At 39.5% G+C, this 20,662-nt stretch overlaps 1 protein-coding gene across 4 annotated transcripts in view; it reads right to left on the reverse strand.

Annotated features, from left to right (window-relative positions):
• MON2 (MON2 homolog, regulator of endosome-to-Golgi trafficking) overlaps window positions 1–20,662 on the reverse strand; it is a 63,430-nt gene that overhangs the window by 4,504 nt on the left and 38,264 nt on the right. For 3 of the 4 annotated variants that reach the window (XM_079994032.1, XM_079994030.1, XM_079994033.1), the window contains exons 21-32: window positions 17,119–17,229; window positions 16,007–16,182; window positions 14,778–14,940; window positions 13,367–13,660; window positions 11,174–11,372; window positions 10,013–10,641; window positions 6,454–6,597; window positions 5,946–5,963; window positions 5,524–5,652; window positions 4,193–4,383; window positions 1,951–2,011; window positions 1,445–1,568 (exon numbers count right to left, since the gene is read on the reverse strand). In XM_079994032.1, the coding sequence (XP_079850158.1) occupies window positions 1,445–1,568; window positions 1,951–2,011; window positions 4,193–4,383; window positions 5,524–5,652; window positions 5,946–5,963; window positions 6,454–6,597; window positions 10,013–10,641; window positions 11,174–11,372; window positions 13,367–13,660; window positions 14,778–14,940; window positions 16,007–16,182; window positions 17,119–17,229 (2,239 nt within the window). The remainder of the gene's footprint in view (window positions 1–1,444; window positions 1,569–1,950; window positions 2,012–4,192; window positions 4,384–5,523; window positions 5,653–5,945; window positions 5,964–6,453; window positions 6,598–10,012; window positions 10,642–11,173; window positions 11,373–13,366; window positions 13,661–14,777; window positions 14,941–16,006; window positions 16,183–17,118; window positions 17,230–20,662) is intronic. The other variant, XM_079994031.1, reaches the window with a different exon arrangement.

Genomic DNA, 20,662 nt, shown 5'->3' on the forward strand with positions numbered 1-20,662 from the left:
AAGGAAAGCATTGTACAATGTTTGGATTAGATACAAAGATTTGTTGGAAAGTAAAACCCCTAGGTGGGTGTCACCAATGGAAGCTAGGGAAGTAAAAAAGCTTAATATGGATTCTAAATGGCCAAAATATCATGAGATCATAGAATACGATGGTGAAAGGGTGAAACTTCAGAGTTATGAGAAACTAAAACCTAAGGTTCGAGATTGGTTGCATTACTATCAGATAAATGAGACGTTTAAACAGGACAGGAAAATAGGATTTCAGAAAGAGAAGTCAAAATTAGAAACAGAATTGTTGGAACCCAATACTAAGAATTTATCAAGAATGTATAACTTGCTGTTAAAATGGAATACACAGGATGAAACGGTGAAATCAGCTATGATCAAATGGGCACAAGATATAGGTCATGATATCATGTTTGCTGACTGGGAACAATTATGGACCACCGGTATTAAATTTACTGCATGTAATGCTTTAAAAGAAAATATTATGAAAATGATATACCGGTGGTACATGACCCCAGTCAAGCTAGCAAAGATTTACCATTTGCCTAATAATAAGTGTTGGAAATGTAATGAGACTGAAGGCACTTTCTACCACCTTTGGTGGACCTGCCCAAAGGTTAAAGCTTTCTGGGAAATGATCTATAATGAAATTAAGAAGGTCCTTAAGTGGACTTTTCCTAAGAAACCAGAGGCTTTCCTTTTGGGTATGGTGGGCCAAGTGGTGTTAAGAAAGGATAGGACTTTTTTTATGTATGCCACTACAGCAGCAAGAATTCTACTGGCAAAGTATTGGAAGACGCAAGAATTACCTACTCTGGAAGAATGGCAAACAAAGGTGATTGATTTTATGGGACTGGCCGAGATGACGGGCAGAATCCGGGACCAGGGGAAAGAGACAGTGGAAGAGGACTGGAAGAATTTCAAAATATATCTTAAAAATAATTGTAAAATTGAGGAATGTTAAGATGTCAGGGGGTAAGAAGTAAAGAATTGCAGCAGTAAACAAAAAAAAACTTAAGAAATATTTACGAAAAGGAATTAAGACAATGGACTTAAGGGTTGCTAAAGAATTATTAAACAAGGATGCAGGGATGGGGAGGTATGGGGAAGTCAAAGAAAAAAGGTTATGAACCGATGAGTATGAAGTTATATTGTGTTATATTGCTGTTTATTATCTGTGTGGAAAATTAATAAAAATTATTATAAAAAAAAAAAAAAGTACAAATAAACTGGACAATTTTAATCACGTTTAAAAATAAGTCTCTTGTGAACTATTCAGCTGTGCTAAAGAATAAAACAACACTAATCTAAAGGGTTTATCTGTGCCTAATTATTCATCTAGTGCACATGCTATTTAATATTTTCAGGCCAAATGTTTAATGTATAAGGAATCCTTCCATGTGTCTCCTTATACGACTTTATTGTTTGGTTAACATACCTGTAAATGAAGATGACTGCGAATGTATAGAGCCTTTATTGAGCATAGTCATAATTTGACCAACAAATTCCTTGGGAATAAAGTTAGCATAAGGCAGTATCTCTGTGCTGATGAGCTGCACCACCTATAACAGATGAGAACATATAAATGTTATGTTGAAAATTCATTCACCAGAAGTTCATTAATACCCAGGAGATTTGGACCCCGTTGCAGAAATAAATAATGTCAACAAACATATATAAACATATATATAAAGAACCTCTGCCTTTTTAGCATGAGATCTGTACACACATGGCCCATGTCTAGGGTGAAGAACAAGAGCAAGCTTTGGGCTCTTATACCCTCCCTGCACTATCAAAAGAACCCTGAATGTGAACACATAGGTGCATTAATCCTTACCTGAATAGGTTCCTGGTATATTAACTAAATAACATAACCTAGTTTTTATTAATTAAACATTTTGCTAGCAAATACTTTGAGTCACTTGACAGGAAATATGCACTCACCTCAACATCAATGCTTTCATTTCTCTGAAACTCTTGAATAGAAAGATTATCTGGAGGGGAACTGAAAGGAAATGGAGAATAGCCTTAACATATGGGATTGAGAGACCAATTTGTTTGTTTGTGTGTGTGCGCGCGCACACAATTGCTTTATATGTTTTATTGTGTTGTGAAAACGTTTTGAGATGCTTCACAAGAAACAATTAATATATGAAATTCACAATATTATATGAGGAACCACGGGACGAAGCTTTTCAGACCCTTGACCATACTAAATATCCCAGTGTGAAAATCCTTTATGAGCAATTTGAGTATATTTAAATAGTTTACAATCCTTATATATTTCAACTTGCAAATTGTATTTAATTTTCTTATTTTGCAAATGGGGAACTGAGGCTGATACTCATATCCAGTAAGCCACACAGCAGCGGGATTTGAAAGAGTAGATCATGCACTGAACCACACAGTCAAAAGACATTTACTGCGGACACTTTCTTTTTATACCTTCCTGTTTCATTTCATGCTTAATCAACTTAGTATATTAAACTGGACAGTTGAAGGCAGATTATTCTTGCACTTACTATAAATGAAATAATACATCCCTATCTTTTCAGCTTTCAAGTGAGACAAAGACACACGGCAGAACACAACACTGTTGAATGCTATTATGTCTTTTTGCATCTCAAAACAAGGAATAATTATTCTGACTTTTCAGAGAGCCTCTCACTGTTTTTCAAAATGTCAAGTACAGAATTTGACAAGCACAGAATTTTCCTTTATCACAATTTAGGTAACTATTGCAAACTATCTGGTATATTGAAAGGGCTAATTAAATTACTGTGTGCCTGCAGAGACAGAAGGCAAGACCATCTCCCAAACATTATGTTATGTTTCTACTGCATAAACACTGTGCTGGCCATAGTTAAATATTTAAATTCATTTTCTGTGAAACAGAAAATGAGCAGTGGGATATTGATATAAAAATAGTGGGTCTAATAATAATAATAATAATAATAATAATAATAATAATAATATGATGTAATGGTGATACTAAGCTGCCAGGCTTCTGTCAGCAAAATAGAGAGAGAAAGAATTCTCAGCAATTCCTTCTCTCTGCACTGCAGACCTCCACCCCAATTATTACAGCTGGGTGACCCTCTGGAGCCAGTTTGGAAGCAGAAAGAGGGCTGGAGACTGAAGAGGGGGAAGAGGAGTAGCTGAAAACTGTTTTTCTTCCTTTTCTGCTGACACTAGTCTAACTGTCAGCTGATCACATCTTTCCCACTGCATGGGGAGTTTTAAGAAATTGTGACTCAGCATATGCTTGGCTCAACAAGGCTTAATAGTCAGACTTCTTGGGCATGAATGTTCACTATAGTGTAAGAGCCAAAAACTTTAGAAACACTCAATATTAGGTTTCACTTATTGGTACAGTACTGCTATTTCATCCTTATTTGTTGGACCAGTTCAGCCTATATTCACCAGCTAAAGACTACAAAGTTTTTAGTACACATGCCCATCTAGCTTTTGAGAACCTTTAGCGCAGAGCTTTCCAAACTTTTCATGTTGGTGACACACTTTTCAGACATGCATAATTTCATGACACAGTAATTCAGTTTTACTATCAAACCAGAGGTTAAACTAATCCCTTTCCAGCCCCGGGAGGAAGAAGAAGAAGAGTTTGGATTTGATATCCCACTTTATCACTACCCTAAGGAGTCTCAAAGTGGCTAACAATCTCCTTTCCCTTCCTCCCCCACAACAAACACTCTGTGAGGTGAGTGGGGCTGAGAGACTTCAGAGAAGTGTGACTAGCCCAAGGTCACCCAGCAGCTGCATGTGGAGGAGCAGGGAATCAAACCCAGTTCACCAGATTAAGAGTCCACTGCTCTTAACCACTACACCACTCTGGCAGGAAGCATTCACACGACACGCCGGCACACTAATGTGTTGCGGCACAGGGTTTGGAAAGCTCTGCTTTACTGACACAGAATGGGGAAAAAACAATGAGCCTCAAAGTTTTCATAAGGTAATATAATTTAGGAAATTACATAATGGTGTTAATTCTCATAATTTGCATCTGTGTCGACTTAGCGCTTTCCTAGTCATGGAACCATTCCAAAGTTTGAGGAAGAATCAAGTGTTCTAAGACAGAGGTGTTTAAGAGCCAATTTCATAAATAATAAAATCAGATGTGTTCTTCACTCCGTCTTTAATCCCACACAAACAAGAAGTTGCACTTTACCTTTTAGTAAATAAAAAGTTTTCAAAAGTGTTGGCTAACTCTGGCCACATGCTGTCAAATTTTCCAGAGGAAGCATGCTGCCTTGCAACTGGTAGGCCAATGGAGAGAACTTTCAGGAGAGAAGAAACTGCCAGCTTCCAGGTGCTTTCTGAAGGACAAGCATACTTCAAACTAAGTGGCATTCTCAATGTCTGCAAAAATAAGTATGCTTACGTAAGTCAAACAGTAAGGTGTACAAGAAAGAAATGTGCACTTTATTATTTTTTGTACTTGTAACACAAAGAAAGAAGCTCACTTAAAGTACAGATCAAATACAGAAATAGAGAAAGAATGTGCCTGCAGGCAAGGAGGACAGAAAGAAAAAGAAGCAAAAGTGGGCACCTGGGTTTCCCCATGCAAACATTACAGGACCGGAAGGGAAGACGGGAGTGTCATGACAGTGAACAATAATAATGGAAATAGACAAATTTTGGGAATTTTGTAATACTAAAATGCTTTTTACTGTCTAGTTCCGAATACTCCAGTCTTACATTTGATAGAAACCCATTTTCAAAATGAATATAAATGCTAATCCACACAGGCCATTTCATTTGGTTTGCACATGTGGAAATTTCAAATACTATTCTTGGGGTAAAAAATTTTCACTGTGCATTCCTACTAAAAAATGGTAATGTTTGAAATGCACATATATCAAGAAGTCACAGCCAATTCCTTTCCCTCAGTTTGTGTGTGCCATGACTGCTTTGTCATTAGGCAGGAGCAAAAACTGACTGGGAGCCATCTAATCCCCAAGAGTTTCTTCTCCTGCTTTCATGTTCTTGGTGCAGCAAGAGCCCAACCTGACGATGCCAGCAGGAAATCCATGGTTATCATCGTTATTTATATATGTATAAATGTCTCTGTGTGAATATATATACACAGAATCATGAAGAAAACAAATGTCACATAAACCCAGCAATGTGTTTCTAAATGTGATAGAGGTTAGTCATTACATGCCAGCCAACTGCAGATTTTATTCAATTACACTAGTACTAGGACATCCTAGTCCTCTTGCTTCCGATTACCATAGTCTAGTCTCCAACAGCGGCATTGTTTTCCAGTGTGCAAGGGACTAAAACAAAGAATCCAAGCACCAACTATATGGGTAACTGTCAAAGTTGACCCAAATTTCTGCAGAATATATTTATGGACAGTAATTATTGTAACACAAAATGGTTATGGCCAAAATCAAAACACAATCACTCTTAGTGCTCCAGAGCCATTCCACAAGCTAACCTCAGAGCAGAACTATAATTAAAGAATTATCTTAAAATTTATATATGAATATTTACCTTGATAATATTTTGAAGAACTCTCTCATTTACAACAGCTTTGTGACAAGCTGTCTTTTGGTACAGGTCTACCACAACTTCTAAAGACCTCTCAGCAAATGGTACATAATTCAATGCCACCCACTCTGCCTAGAAAAGTAAGATTGGGACATCAGTGCATGTAGAGAAACAAGACTATCTGAAAAAAAACAAATCCTGCAATGGACCTATTTTGATGCCATGCAAAAGAATTTGAAAATTCCACAAGGAAAATTATTTGATCCATGAAAAACTTACAAAAAGAAATCTTCCAAGCCCTCACACATACAGAATTGAGAATAGGGGTGCACAATTGAAATTTAAAAGTAATTTTTAAGCAAGTGAAATGTTGCAATTTATGCAGCAAGAACACTAAGCACAATCTTTAAAGAATTTGAACTCACCGGTGCAAACAGTTGTATCTATTGTGATTCCATTGTGTTGCATGATAAACAGAATAAGGGAAAATTAATACACATACACACAGTATCTATTAAAATTCTGATGACTCATTCTTCTGTTGAGTATGATTAGTATTGTAAATGCATTCAAAGCAATGGTATCACAAAACAGAAGAATGAAAAGAGAGCCTAACAGGAAAATTTAGAATGCAAAACTGAGTGCAGGTTGATTAAAGCAACTTTGTTAGGCTAATATAGATCTATTTTGCTAGTTTTCACTACAAATGTATAGTTTTCTTTTCTAATAGAATGCAGTCTCAAAATGGAAAGGTAACAAGAAAAAAAAGGAAAGAACTTGAAATGAAAAACCAGCAAACATTTATTAAATTAGTTGATAACACAAATGTCCAAATGCAGGAAAATGATGGCATTTAAATAACTCATGCAAAGCTGATCATATCTGGAAGCCAGTGACCTCAAAAAGAGACTGCTAAAATTCAACACACCTCACCTGATTGTATTTTGCATTTGCAATGTGTTTTGTTTCTAGCTGTCCATATTGCGGTGGTTTACAGGAAAATTCAACAAATGCCAGCAACTGATCAAAGATAGCAGGATACATTATTTGCATGCTTTCTGAACCCACACATATGGCCTATAAGAAGCAAAACGAAAGCATTAATATTTCTAGAAACATAAAGCACGCAATAATGCAGCTCAGGGCCATTCAATAAAGCTCCGTTTTAAAAGATTCAGGGCAGATAAAAGAAATTACCTCCCTCACAAAGCAGCTGGCTGAACTACGGAATTCGTTATCACAAGATGTAGTTAGAATGACAAACTTGGATGGCTATAAAAGAATCAGATTCATGGAGAAGTGTATCAAAGGCTGATAGCCAAAATTGCTATGTCCTACCTCCACCATCAGAGGCAGTATTTCTCTGAATACCGATTCCTGGGACTCACAAGTGGGGAGAGTTCTGCTGCACTTAGGTCCTGCTTGCAAACTTCCCAGAGGCATCTGGTTGTCTTCTGGGAGAATAGGATGCTAGGCTAGATGGTGGGACTTTGGTCTGATCCAGCAGACCTCTTCTTATATTCTTATCAACAGTACAGTGGTACCTTGGGTTAAGAACTTAATTCGTTCTGGAGGTCCGTTCTTAACCTGAAACTGTTCTTAACCTGAGGTACCACTTTAGCTAATGGGGCCTCCTGCTGCTGCTGCACCATTGCTGCACGATTTCTGTTCTCATCCTGAAGCAAAGTTCTTAACCCAAGGTACTATTTCTGGGTTAGCGGCGTCTGTAACCTGAAGCGTATGTAACCTGAAGCGTATGTAACCCAAGGTACCACTGTATATGGCATAAGCACACAAACAAGAGGGTTCTGGCCATATATTGTATGGAATGATAGAAATGGAAGGGACCTTAAAGGCCATCAAGCCCAACCTCTGTTTGCTGCGACGATGATTAAGTTTGATTTTGGTTATGAAGTATCTCTCTTCCTGGCCACAACACACATACACACTGTCAACAATTTGAAAGCATGTGTTACAAGAATCTGAGAAGCTGTGGGCATTTAGTTTCCGAAGCATGAAGAAAGGGTCAACAAACTACTAACTAGCACACACAAAACATACATTGGATGCATTCCAGTCTGTGGAACTGTGACAACAGCGTTCAGAAGGGGTGTTCTGTAATATTATAACAGAAAATATGCATCAATTGCTGGGGTTAACTTGGTAACTGCTCTGCCAGGGTGGATTTGATTTAAATCACGAGTCAGTAAGACTTGATGTAAATCACGAGTCAGTAAGACTTGATTTAAATCATGTTTTTTGCAGAAAGACTCATTCTTGCTGGTATAATCTTAATATCTACAACCAGATGAAGGTTTCATTTTTGGAATAATAAATTTTCAGAGTAGTTTTTACAGTTATATCAAAAATTACTGATTTGGTTATACTATTAGAAATACATAGACAGATAATTATGAAATTATTGTGAGGTTCAATAAGTTAACTGTTTATATTTGGACAACTTTTCTGCTGTACTTTATTGGAAGGAGAAAAATAATGATTTCCTTAATAAAAATTTAAACAATTTATTTAACTAAAACAATAACATTATAGCATATGTATCCATGTTTGCTTACTGATATGGTTAAACGGTTTGGTTTTGTTTTTTTAAAAAATTAGATTGAGTTTTGGAACACATGAAAAGCTTAAAACAAATCCTTATTTCCTAATGAATAGCCTTTGGACTATAATGTAACTTAAACAGAAAACTATCCTTAGGAATTTTTTTCCTCCCAAGGTATTTTATTTTAAAAATCTGATTTAAATTAAAAAAAATCCGATTTAATTTTTTTAAAATCTTTTTTTTATTATTACTTTTTTTTAAAATCGTTGTTATCCACCCTGTGCTCTGCATTTATTCCACAATAGAACATTTAAAAATAAGATCAAATAAGAACTCTCAGTACAATCTTATCCTTAAATTACACTAAACAGATGGGAACTCAACTAAAATTCCACTCTGCGTAAAATACAATCTTATATAATGTTATGGTTGTGATGGTGGTACACAATGCCAGTGCATGTGACAAAAAGAAGTGGATTTCAGGGTGTTGCAGGTGCAGAGAAGAGCTTAGTCTGAATCCTATGCTTTGTTAGATCTTCACTGTCCTTGACAATGGCATAACATGATGTCATCAAAAGAAGTGGATTAAATTCACACACACTCCAACGTCTCCCTTTTCCACAGGTTAGACACCAATTCAATACTTATAAAGTATGTTTCTCACAGTGTTATGTAGTCCACAAGTAAGACTTATAGTAGTGTGTGACCAGTGGGAAATAAACTATTCCTATGAGGGGATGCCTTCTTTTTTCACCCTGGGCGTCTCAAAATGTTCACATTGCACAGCAACATAACTGGTTCAGCAGTGATGGAAACTCGCTTCTCCTGTTTCTCAGTGCACTGCTTTCTCCTCAATATTACCAACCAGCTCATGATATTTATTAAAGGTAATAGTAAAGGGACCCCTGACCATTAGGTCCAGTCGTGGCCGACTCTGGGGTTGCAGTGCTCATCTTACTTTATTGGCCGAGGGAGCCGACGTACAGCTTCTGGGTCATGTGGCCAGCATGACTAAGCTGCTTCTGGAGAACCAGAGCAGCGCATGGAAACGCCGTTTACCTTCCCGCCGGTGTAGTACCTATTTATCTACTTGCACTTTGACGTGCTTTCGAACTGCTAGGTTGGCAGGAGCAGGGACTGAGCAATGGGAGCTCACTCCGTCATGGGGATTCGAACCACCAGCCTTCTGATCAGCAAGTCCTAGGCTCTGTGGTTTAACCCACAGTGCCACCTGCGTCCCCCCATGATATTTATTACTGTGAGCTTATTCCTATAAGTAGGCATTTTTCTTTGTCTCTGTGTCCTCTATATTTATTACTTGAAATAACTTTCCAACCCCCTCACACCGCAATGCAAACATAAATACGATGTGTTCTATGCACATTGAGTGGAATAAGTGGCACCACAGTGAGGCTGCAGAATGGTTGCTGCATTTAGCATGATACTCTTTCCTTCTTCATATGAGTATGGCTAATTCTTTATCAAAAGGCTGCTGGTGGCTCTGTCTTGACTTCCAAGGGATCCTCTGTGTAAAGGGAGCCTTAAAGCTTATGGCTGAAAGTATCAGCTGCTGATTCTTAACCCATAAGCCACCTGTACCTCTCACATAATCAACTTTGGCATTTTCTTTAAAATATCATACACAATTATTCTTGGTTCACTGCAATTCTGTATGAATGTCTGATTCAACAACTTTATGAAGATGACCTAACTGCAAATGTAATCTGCTGAAGTCACGTTTGAACAGGAAAAAACCTGCAGCAAGCAGAAAAGACAGGCCTGGAAGAAGCTCTCAAGGAGCAAAAGTACCTTATAAAACTATTACCGTTGCCAATTATATCTACCAATATTTAACCAATTCACATTATAGATGGCAATATGAAGTTGCGTGTCTGCCTTTCAGAAAGAATTTAAAAACTACATTATTACCTTTTGTAAGACATCTAAAGCTGTTAGAACCGCTTCTTGCAAACTTGTTAGAACTGCCTCCGTGTATGATGGTAGGATGAAAGGGGATGCATCTGAACTGATTGGAACAGAAACTGCACCATGTAGAATAACACCCAATTTTTGGAGATCATCCATACTGAAACCTGTTTTGATGTGCTGGTAAAGGGCTGGGAATATCTGTATTAAAGCTGTTAGAAAAGGCTGGCTGGGGATAAAAGTCATTTTATCGCAAGAAACTGGAGGCTTTGTGCTTTCTGAGCCAATCCTAAACCAGCTGTTCCAGGCAGCCCACCAAAGATTCAAGTCTTCAATTTCATCTGTTATTACAGGAGGTTCTGCAACATTATACCTTCCAATCCTTTCTCCTATAGAATCAGTTCTCATAAAAGATCTTCCAAGGCCAGTGGCAGTCACTGTTCCTATGAGGACAGGCACAGGCATATTAATAGCAGGTGGTGTGTCAGGTTTTTCAGTTTCTCTAACAGGGGACACAATTTGTAAGATTTCCTGAAAGCTTTTCAAAGCAGCCAGAGAAACTTCGTTGTTTTTGCTGAGTGCAGCTGACTGGATGTGATCAAGGAGGACATCCCAAGCTTGAGAAAAATCTCCTGTTGGGGAAAAAGAAGTTTCAGAAAGTGGTCCATTTCATTATCATGCCCCCCCCTTCTCCTTTTTAAAAGTGACTTTTAGTAAGTGGCATAATTATGACGATACATCGTAAGAAAAAAGCTCAGCAGGAGAAATCAGAGGATAGGTTTGCTATATAACCAAGAACACACTGTTACAAGGCAGCATTTATGATCTGTGGTTACAGAATATGGAGTATATTATTTGCACTTACTGCTTTTCTTTTTTTTACAAAATGTAACTCAAAGTGACTTACAAAAATAGCACATTCGAAAAAACTAAAGCAGAGTAAAAGCTAAAAATGCTTTCGTATTTATAAAAAGGCAGGACTAGGAGGCCAGATAAGGCCAGGCAGCAGAGGGTGTGTTGTAACCTGTTCTGAGATTATTTTATGATGCATGGTGGGATACAAATCTTAATAAATAAAAAAAAATCAACCTATAACTGTGGGATCTTCCCCATCCCAAGTAAAATATATTCACTGGCCATAAACATGCAAAGAAGACATTATACCTAAGGACTGTAGAAGGTATCTCCTTGTGTTAAATATTCTAGCTACTCCAGCCAACGTTAACACCCATGTTTCAGCCCACTGTTTCTCTGCTGTATCTCTTGAATGGTGAATGAGGATATTGCCACCACCAGACTCAATCTTCTCTTTATCAGCCGTTGTAGACGACTCCCTCACTCGATCCAGCAAATGAAACAGAACCTATAAAACAAAGCATTCCAGAACTTAATAGTCTAGCCGTTTCTTGCAACTGAAGCTTACAAAATAATAAACAAAAATGTGGGCCTCAGGCGAAGTATGTGAAAGATTCCAGTTTACTTAACTTTACCAACACCAACATTTTAAGCCTATAGATGTTTGCTCAGAAGTATCAGTATATTTCAACACCATGTTCACCTGGAAGTTCACAACCACACTTAAAATAGTCTGCACTGACAAGCACTCCACTATGTTTTCTCAAAAAGTATTTGCTGCAACATGCCTGACACTGACTGCAATGGGAGTTCATAAAGGTGTGTTCCAATATCAGTGACTTTGTAGAAAATGTGGAAGCACATCTTTCAAAAACTGCACAGCTTCCATCTTAGCTAAGATGCACATGAAGCAGAATGTCATGAATGTTAAGATAAGAGAGACAGAAAGGAAAAATAGATTATGCATGAGAAGGAAGTTGTACATCTATAAGGCAAATTATTAAGAAGCCCATGTTGCAGTTTAAAGTACCGTATTTTTCGCTCTATAACACGCACCTGACCATAACACGCACATCGTTTTTAGAGGAGGAAAACAAGGGAAAAAACATTCTGAATGAAACAGTGGATGTATCATTTTTGGGCTTCATGCTGTGGCCACAGACATGTGATCTGATGGTGAATTTGGGGTGACCCAATGCAAAAATCCTGAGAATTCCTGTGGATCCATGCTTTGTAACCACGTTTTTGCACCATTGCAGCCCCAGGCAACAGTGGGTGCGTGATTTTTTTGGTGCAGGCTGTAGCCATGGACATGCTATGTGATTTGATGGTGAATTTGGGGTGACCCAATGCAAAGATCCTGAGAATCCCTGTGGATCCATGCTTTGTAACCACATTTTTGCACTATTGCAGCCCCAGGCAACAGTGGGTGCGTGATTTTTTTGGTGCAGGCTGTAGCCATGGACATGCTATGTGATCTGATGGTGAATTTGTGGTGACCCAGTGCAAAGATCCTGAGAATCCCTGTGGATCCATGCTTTGTAACCACATTTTTGCACCATTGCAGCCCCAGGCAACAGTGGGTGCGTGATTTTTTTGGTGCAGGCTGTAGCCATGGTCATGCTATGTGATCTGATGGTGAATTTGGGGTGACCCAATGCAAAGATCCTGAGGATCCATGTGGATCTATGCTTTGTAACCACATTTTAAGTGGGGAGCGAAGGAAAAACAAATAAGGGACATGAGAGGGGTGTGCAGAGAAGCAGCTGGCTAAGAATGCAGGAGAGGGATTTAACGGGAGGGAGGAAAGAAAGGCAAAAGTTTCCCCCCACCCAAGCCAGCCATCTCTCTCTCTCTCTCTCTCTCCCCCTCCCTCCCTCCCCCCTCTCTCTCCCTCCCCCCCCTCCCCCCCTCTCTCACTTCCCCCCTCTCTCTCCCTCTCCCCCAGCAGCACCCGAGCACAGAGAGGAATTCCCCTCTGCTTGCCTGGAGGGGAGGGGCTTTCCCTGCTCTTTGTTCCGTTTCAGCAAACACAGCAACGAAACAGAGGAGGGTGAGCAGTAAGACCCTGAGGCAGAATGCAGGAAAGCAGTCACTTCCTCTTTTCAGTTTTCCCTTCTCCGTGAAGTGCCGCGATTTGATTTTTGCCTGATTTTTCGGCTCCAGGGACCACACATTCACTCTATAACACGTACAGACATTTCCCCTTCCTTTTTAGGAGAAAAAATCTGTGTGTTATAGAGGGAACAATACGGTAGGTTATATGTCTGTAAAGGCTAAAACCCACTGAATTACTTGGCAAAAGCTGGCAGAAAGTCAAAAAAATGGATTGGACACTAAGGACCAATAGAGAATAGGGCGATTTCCTCTTGCAGTAAATTATACATTGTAGCCAAGATAATCGAAACTGAAAAACAAGAATACCAAACACACATAAATACAACTAGGATAAGACACAGTTGTGATATTACTGTTTTAAGATGCATGATTTTCGTATTGTACCTTCCAAATAACTGTGTGCCACGTTGAGTGCTGAAGTAAAGTTCCATGAGCACCAATTGTAGAGAATAAGGTCTGCCCAGCACTCTTTCTCACAGCAGGCCGTGGATCTACACAGAGCTCCCCCAGTTTGGCATACAGACACAGCCAAAGGCAGTCAAAGGGTGGCGCTGGGTGAAAAGGACGGTTCAGTGCTATTCCTTTTTCTTCTGCTTGCTTCTGTAGCAATGCTTCCTCTTTGTTCAGATCTTTTTCAATAATTTCACCTCTTTGGAAGAAATAGTCTGAAATGTTCCACTGCAAAAACAAAGAATGCATCTTCATAAATTATATTTACAGAGCACAGAGAAGGGTGGCAACCATCCTGTTGAACTAATTACCCTAAAAATTGTGCCAAGCTCCATGCTAGTACTAGTTTTGCTGGCTAGTTTTCACATTTTTATGCAGGAAGGTTTTGAGAAGTATTGCTGGAGTGCTAAATTGAGTTCCCTTTTAAATGGGTTTTTATAGTAGCTGGTTTTAAATACTACTTTAAACAGTGGGGTTGTCTTAATTCTTTGATGCTGCTTTGGGTTTCATTTAAAAAAAATAAAGGAACAAGTGTAAATGAATGAATGAATGAATGAATGCATCCAGCAGCAAGGGGTTACAGCTAAGAACATATTCTGGTTGACCTGTGAATTATAATCCTGAACAAGCAATAAATAAAAGACTGGGCTACAATTTCAATCCTGCTGCACACTTAACGATAAACCATATTTTATTTGGGACAAAATAATACTCAAAGTATGTCATGCTGATGCTCCTCTTACTCATTTCTGGCAAGAAGGTCTTAGAACAGTTGTGCTCATTATTAATTTATACAGGACAGAACCTGTTACTTGAAATACTTTAGTTTTCCAAAGAAAAACTTAGCTTTCACCTCAATGGACTCAGCTTTTCCTACCGGGTGCCTGATTCTAACTAATAAGCACAATCCAGAGAAAGTAGAACTGGCTTAAATTACACCAAAAGTCAATGGAACTTGACACTTAACTCTCCCTTGAAAGCTGTGTCCAATCAGTTCAAAAAATCTCAACACCATAGAATATGTTTTCTGGAACTTGCACACCAACTCCTTCTATTTTGTATCAATGAATCAGGAATTGTATTTCTCAATATCTGAAATATAAAAACCTGGCAGCTGCCGTTTGTTAAGGAGTTGTAGCTCTGACGGGGTAAACTACAATTCCCAGGATTCTTTTTTTTGGGGGGGGGAATGCACTTTAAATGTATGGTGTGTGTATGCAGTCCAAGTCTTAGAGAGCAGTCCTTTGCACATTTACTTAAAAGTCAATCTCTCTGTTAAATTAGGCGAAATAATGCTAAACATTAGAGTAAAGGTTCACAGCTAGGGATTAAACTAAACACTCACCAAGAGACCAATTGATGTTAAGCTAATGTTGAGTTCTTGATTGTGAAGCCCAAAGCTTCCAGCAACATCTACAACAATCTGTAGGCAAGTACATGGCATCGTTGGCAAGAAGTCAGTCACAACCAACTGTAGGCACTGGAATGCAGTCCTTATTAGAGACTCTCTATTAACAAAGCAAAACAAAATTTTCTAGGTTTATCAAATGGTCATAAAATATCATAATACCAAACAGACGATTACGCAGTTGATAGATTCAACTAGATACGTGGTAGCTCTGCATCAGTCAAACTCTTTGTGCTTAGCTGCTTACTATACAGACCTGTCCATTTTTAACATGCTCAAGGAAGCCAATCCCCTCCACCAAATTATGGGACGTGGGTGGCACTGTGGTCTAAACCACTGAACCTCTTGGGTTTGCAGATGGGAAGGTCAACAGTTCGAATCCCCATGACAGGGTGAGCTCCCATTGCTCTGTCCCAGCTTCTGCCAACCTAGCAGTTCGAAAGCACACCAGTGCAAGTAGATAAATAAATACTGCTGTGGTGGGAAGGTAAACGGCATTTCTGTGTGCTCTGGCTTCCATCACGGTGTTCCGTTGTTCCAGAAGTGGTTTAGTCATGCTAGCCCCATGACCGGAAAGCTGTCTGTGGACAAACGCCAGCTCACTCAGCTTGAAGCAAGATGAGCGCCGCACTGGATAGTCATCTTTGATTGGCCTTAACGGTCCAGGGGTCCTTTACCTTTTACCACCAAGTTGTATGGAACTGGCAAGTCTACACATTAATGGCTTGTCACATGTAATACCACCATTCTCTTCGACTTTCATATGACCATCATGCAATGTCTTGTATGTGTGGCATAGGTCATTCACTTTACAGAAGCAAAAACAAACCGCAATGCACTAAATACATTTAAGGCTTATATTTGAGATTATTAGCTAAAAGGTTATAAAGTTTGGGTGAAAATAAGCAGCTTTTCTTTTCATATAAACACTAGGTGCAAAAAGATGAAGCTTAGAGGACATCAGAATATTTAATTTTTTTAGTAAATTGCTAGAGCGACAAAAAACTTGTTACCCTAGGAATGAGGTTACTATATTTTGCACAATAATTTGGTGCAATAATTATATAAAAAAATAAGACTACGGACCAGTACCACAAAGTGACCTAAAAAACGGAAGCAGCAATGAAGATTAGCAAACGTTTGCATCTTGGCTTCAAGAAACTCACCCCTGATCACTTCTGATTGCTCCCATGACTCCAAGTACCAAGGGCCACCCAGGCCCTAGACTGTCACCCTGGCTTTGCAAAATCTGTAGCACACATTCCAGTTGCTTGAGCCTAATATCAGGGTGATTGATGTTTGACAGTTCTTTCAGTGGATTTAGAAGCAGCAACTGAAGTCTCTAGAAATAAAAGGGAAGCAGAGACTGAACTTTAGTTACGAAAGCATCTTGAAGCTAAACAGCATCATACACAGAAGTGACAAGCTCAGTGGGGAGGCAGGGACCTATTGAACACCAGTGGCAGCTGCGGAGGGTCAGAAAGCGAAACACTGAAATTCTACATCAGGTGGTCTCCAGCCTAAATCCAGCCTAGGCTGCCTCAACTCAAAAGATCCTGGCCAGCAGCTACTTTTCTTGCATATCATCGCTAGAAGTGTAGCTGCAGCCAGATCTATGCCAAAAGGTTTAGAAGAGAGGAGAAAAGAGTGGGAAAATGTAATTGCCTAGTAGCCACCAGCTGTCTGTGTCTCCTGCTGCTTACTCATATACAGTGAAAAGTCCACACAAGATGCCTGGGTTATTGCCTCATCGTTACTCGACCTGATTCCCCTAATACCCCACAACCTCCATTCTGCAATAAAGCCTCCTGTTTATTGTAGTGCTGAATCTTGTAAAAAATAGTGAGCAGAACAAAGAAACAGAAACAGAAGCAACCCTACAACCTCCAGGTTGGGATACTGTTCTGGTATCTACCTAGCTAGGTATGAAGCTGCTGTAACAAAATACTGGGGTTCCAGTTCTACACTGACTAACTTAGGAGTAAGCCCCTTAGGTCTGAATCAGCACACATAGAACAGCACTGCTATTTAGCCCAACAAGCAGCCACTTCTACTGGCTGGAAGATCAGCCTTGACTCCTACAAGTCAGCTATGTAGGATGGGAAATTCCAGAAGCACAGACATTCCAGCTATATATTCATTACGTAGCTAACAATGCACAGAACTGTGGAAAATAACTTCTGATTCTTATTGACAATTAATATAAATTACACGGCGACTGCTTGCTATGGAGCATAATTTCCAGAATATTTTTTTATTTCCTGGAGCGTTATTTTACCTGGTTCTGAGAAAGTGAAGGATCATGGTTAAATGTCAGCCCAGCCTTGATGAGAGACGTTAAAGCTTCTGCTCCCCATTCCCTCATCCGTGAGTTTGGATGTTGGCAAACCTAAATATACAATATAGCTTTCTTTATTCAAGCCAGAATGCACATTAATAAACATTCAACATTAATAATAGGTTTTCAACCTATGCATTCTTTTAAAATACTGATAACCATAAGCTGATCTGGTACATATATACAACAATTGCTGTGTTATTATATTAATAGTAATTTCTGCGGCCCTTTCAACATGCATGGTGCTTTGTCATTCTTATCTCATGTGGCTTCTGAAAATAGGAAATACAAGATACATATTTCTTATTTGACTAATAATTAATTCTAGGTTTAGATGTTTTGTATCTTAATAAATTCTCTATCCAATTCCAATGATATATGTGATTGCAGATTTACCAACTGTGTAAGCTGGCCCTAAGCTACAAATGAGTCATTCTACATATATCAAAATCTCTCTTTGCAGCTCAGTCTTTTTCCTTATGAGGTTTTACAATATGATCTATTACCATCAAACAGCAAAATGAAAGGATTCACTCATTAGCACAAAGTCAAACAGTAAATAAGGTAGACAAACTTGCAAGAAAAACTTACCTTCTGCATAAAAAGAGGGAGGAAGCAGTAGGGAAGAAGTAAAAAAATATGAAACCAAGACAGCCAGCAATAATCTTTAATATATCATCACTGAGCTTTACACCATAAACAGTTTTAATACAGAGATACGGTGTTTCCAAAGTGTGTCCTGTGTGATTGGAATGGTTCTGTAATATTGTAAAATAGATGTTGAGAACTGATCTATTTCTCCAAGGGGAAAAAGCCTTATTGTTTGTCAAGCCTCTAAAACAAAACCACTTTTATGATGCCTATCAATCCTAAAAATGTGAAAAAGTTCATTTGCTAATCCTGTGTGAAAAAGAGATATACACTGCATGTTAAAAAGAGATACTGCAGAAATTTCCCCAAATCCATACATACATTTCCCTCCTTGCTACAGAGCCACGGCTGGGTGGCGGCGGGGTGTGTGTGTGTCCCAGGAATGTGGGACTCCATGTCTCTTTATCTGGTCACCTGGGCTCTCCCCTAGGCCAGGCATTCACCCCAGGCCACATCTCTCCCTGGTTCTATTTCCACGCCCTCCTTCTGCTTGACTGACTGCTATGAAAATAAATCTTGCTGCCTGGATAGCAGCAGGAGTGTAGGTGTGGGGGTGTACGCACACACTCTACATCTGACTTTCGTGGGGCTGGAATGTAGTCTAGTGTATAAAGGTAAGAGTCACATCCTTTGATCCACCCACTTTTGCCTCTGGCCCCGCCCTCCATGCATAGAGTTAAACCTCGGTTGTCGAACGTAATCCATTCTGGAAGACTGTTCGACGTCCGAAATGTCCGACAACTGAGGATTCAAAGGGTGGTCAGCAAAGTCAATGGAGAGAAAGGGGGGGGGGGCTGTAAGCTGTTTGGCTTCCAAAAAACATTCGAAAATAAGAGAATTTACTTCCAGGTTTTCGGCGTTCAGGAGCCGAAAAATTCAAAAACGGAGCCGTTCAGGAACCGAGGTTTGACTGTATGTGGTTCTCCAGAAAAACGCCCATGTGAGAATGCAGTCTTTGGGCTGAAAAACCCCATTGTGGAGAATCACCACCTGTCAGATCATCTCGGATTTATATTTTTTTCACCCATTAGAATATAAAACCTTACATTCTATAAATTCCATAAAACACCCTTATTACTTATCAAGTTACAGAGATCTCTGTAATAAAAAAAGGAAAGCTCCACGAATAAACTTAGAAGAAAGGATGTTGGTCAGTCCTATAGAACAGGGATGTCCAACAGGTTGATTGCGATTGCACTGCCAGTTTTTAATTCTGAAAGTAGATCGCAGTCTCTTGAGAGTTGGCCTCCCCTGCTATGGAATTTAAATCCAAAACTGCATTTTCCAGTAGGATCCAGTTTGAAATTAAGATATGAGAATTTTGTGAGTTTTGAGACAAAACTTTTTCATTCAATTCAGTATAAATGGTAGCACAAGTCCTTCCATTGTAGCCAGTGAAACTCATTGTGTTTCTATTTTATATATACATTTGTTATCTACAACCAAATTTTTATTGACAACTTAAAAAGACTACATTTTACACAGACTGCAAATGTCTATGCATTTTTCTGTTAAGGTAATCCTAGCATTTTAGCCAGCCATGTAATAACTAGAACAGACAACTACTTTATCCTAACTGTATAAAGAGCAATATTCCTATGTATCATCAGGATGCTTCTTTCACTAATTTGCAATTATGAAATAGCTTCTGACAAGTGATTCCCATAAGTGTTTCTATAGGATGGGATTACACATATGTGCACTTAAATCCATATATGACAAACCATTCACAAGCAGTTAAATAAGACTAATATTTGACTTATGAACAGACATGTGTATCATTTCTTCCCAGGTGATGACTATACTAGCACATGTGACTTATTTGAAATAACTATGGTATGCATGAGAACATTGCAACTATGTAATGGAGTTTATCATGTGGATCCTTTCCAACCTAATCACCATCCTACCAGGAGGTAAAGTACTCAGGCACACACACAGCCTTGTACCAAAAGTCCTTAAGACAGCTCAATATTAGATATATCAGAGGAAGTCAACAACAAAGAGTCCTCTTTAATAGAGGTAAATGAATTCCGCCCCCCTGCTTCCAAGCTTCCAGCATTCTTTGCATGGACATTCTCTTTACAGTAAATGATATTATGGGAAACTCCTAAGCAGAATTGGTTACCAGGAAGAGTAGCTCCAGTCTCCATAGATGGCAAGGATACAATAAGAGGTGCCTTTTCATTTGAGATTATTAAAATCAGTTTGACAGCACCATCTCACTTACCTAGAATTAAGTCCAACTGAACACACTGGTACTACATCTAAGTAAACATACACAGGATTGAACTGTAAGTATTACCGTATTTTTTGCCCTATAGGACGCACTTTTTCCCCTCCAAAAATGAAGGGGAAATGTGTGTGCGTCCTATGGGGCGAATGCAGGCTTTCGTGCACCGACCCCTCTCGCTCTCCAGGCTTCAGGAGAGCCCCACCGCCAGCCCCACAAGCTCAGGGGACAGCGGGGAGGAGGAACGCCACCATCCCGCTGTCCCCCGACCTGGTTTGGAGGCTGGCGGCGGGGAGAAGCCTGCTCCTCCCCGCCGCCAGCCTTCAAACCAGGTCGGGGGACAGCGGGATGGCGCGCTGCGCCTCTCCTGCTGTTCCCTGAGCCTGCTTCTCCCAACCGCCAGCCCCACAAGCTCGGGGGACAGCTTCCCGCCCCAGCCCCATGGCGGGGGGGGGGGGGGGGGAATAAATTTTTTTCTTTATTTCTCCCCCCAAAAAACTAGGTGCGTCCTATGGGCCGGTGCGCCTTATAGGGCGAAAAATACGGTATGTTCCTCCGTCTACATTTTGTAATATTTTCTAAGATACTACACCTTTATTT

This window comes from Podarcis cretensis (assembly GCF_951804945.1).
Source record: "Podarcis cretensis genome assembly, chromosome: 10".
Taxonomy (NCBI): Eukaryota; Metazoa; Chordata; class Lepidosauria; order Squamata; family Lacertidae; genus Podarcis; species Podarcis cretensis.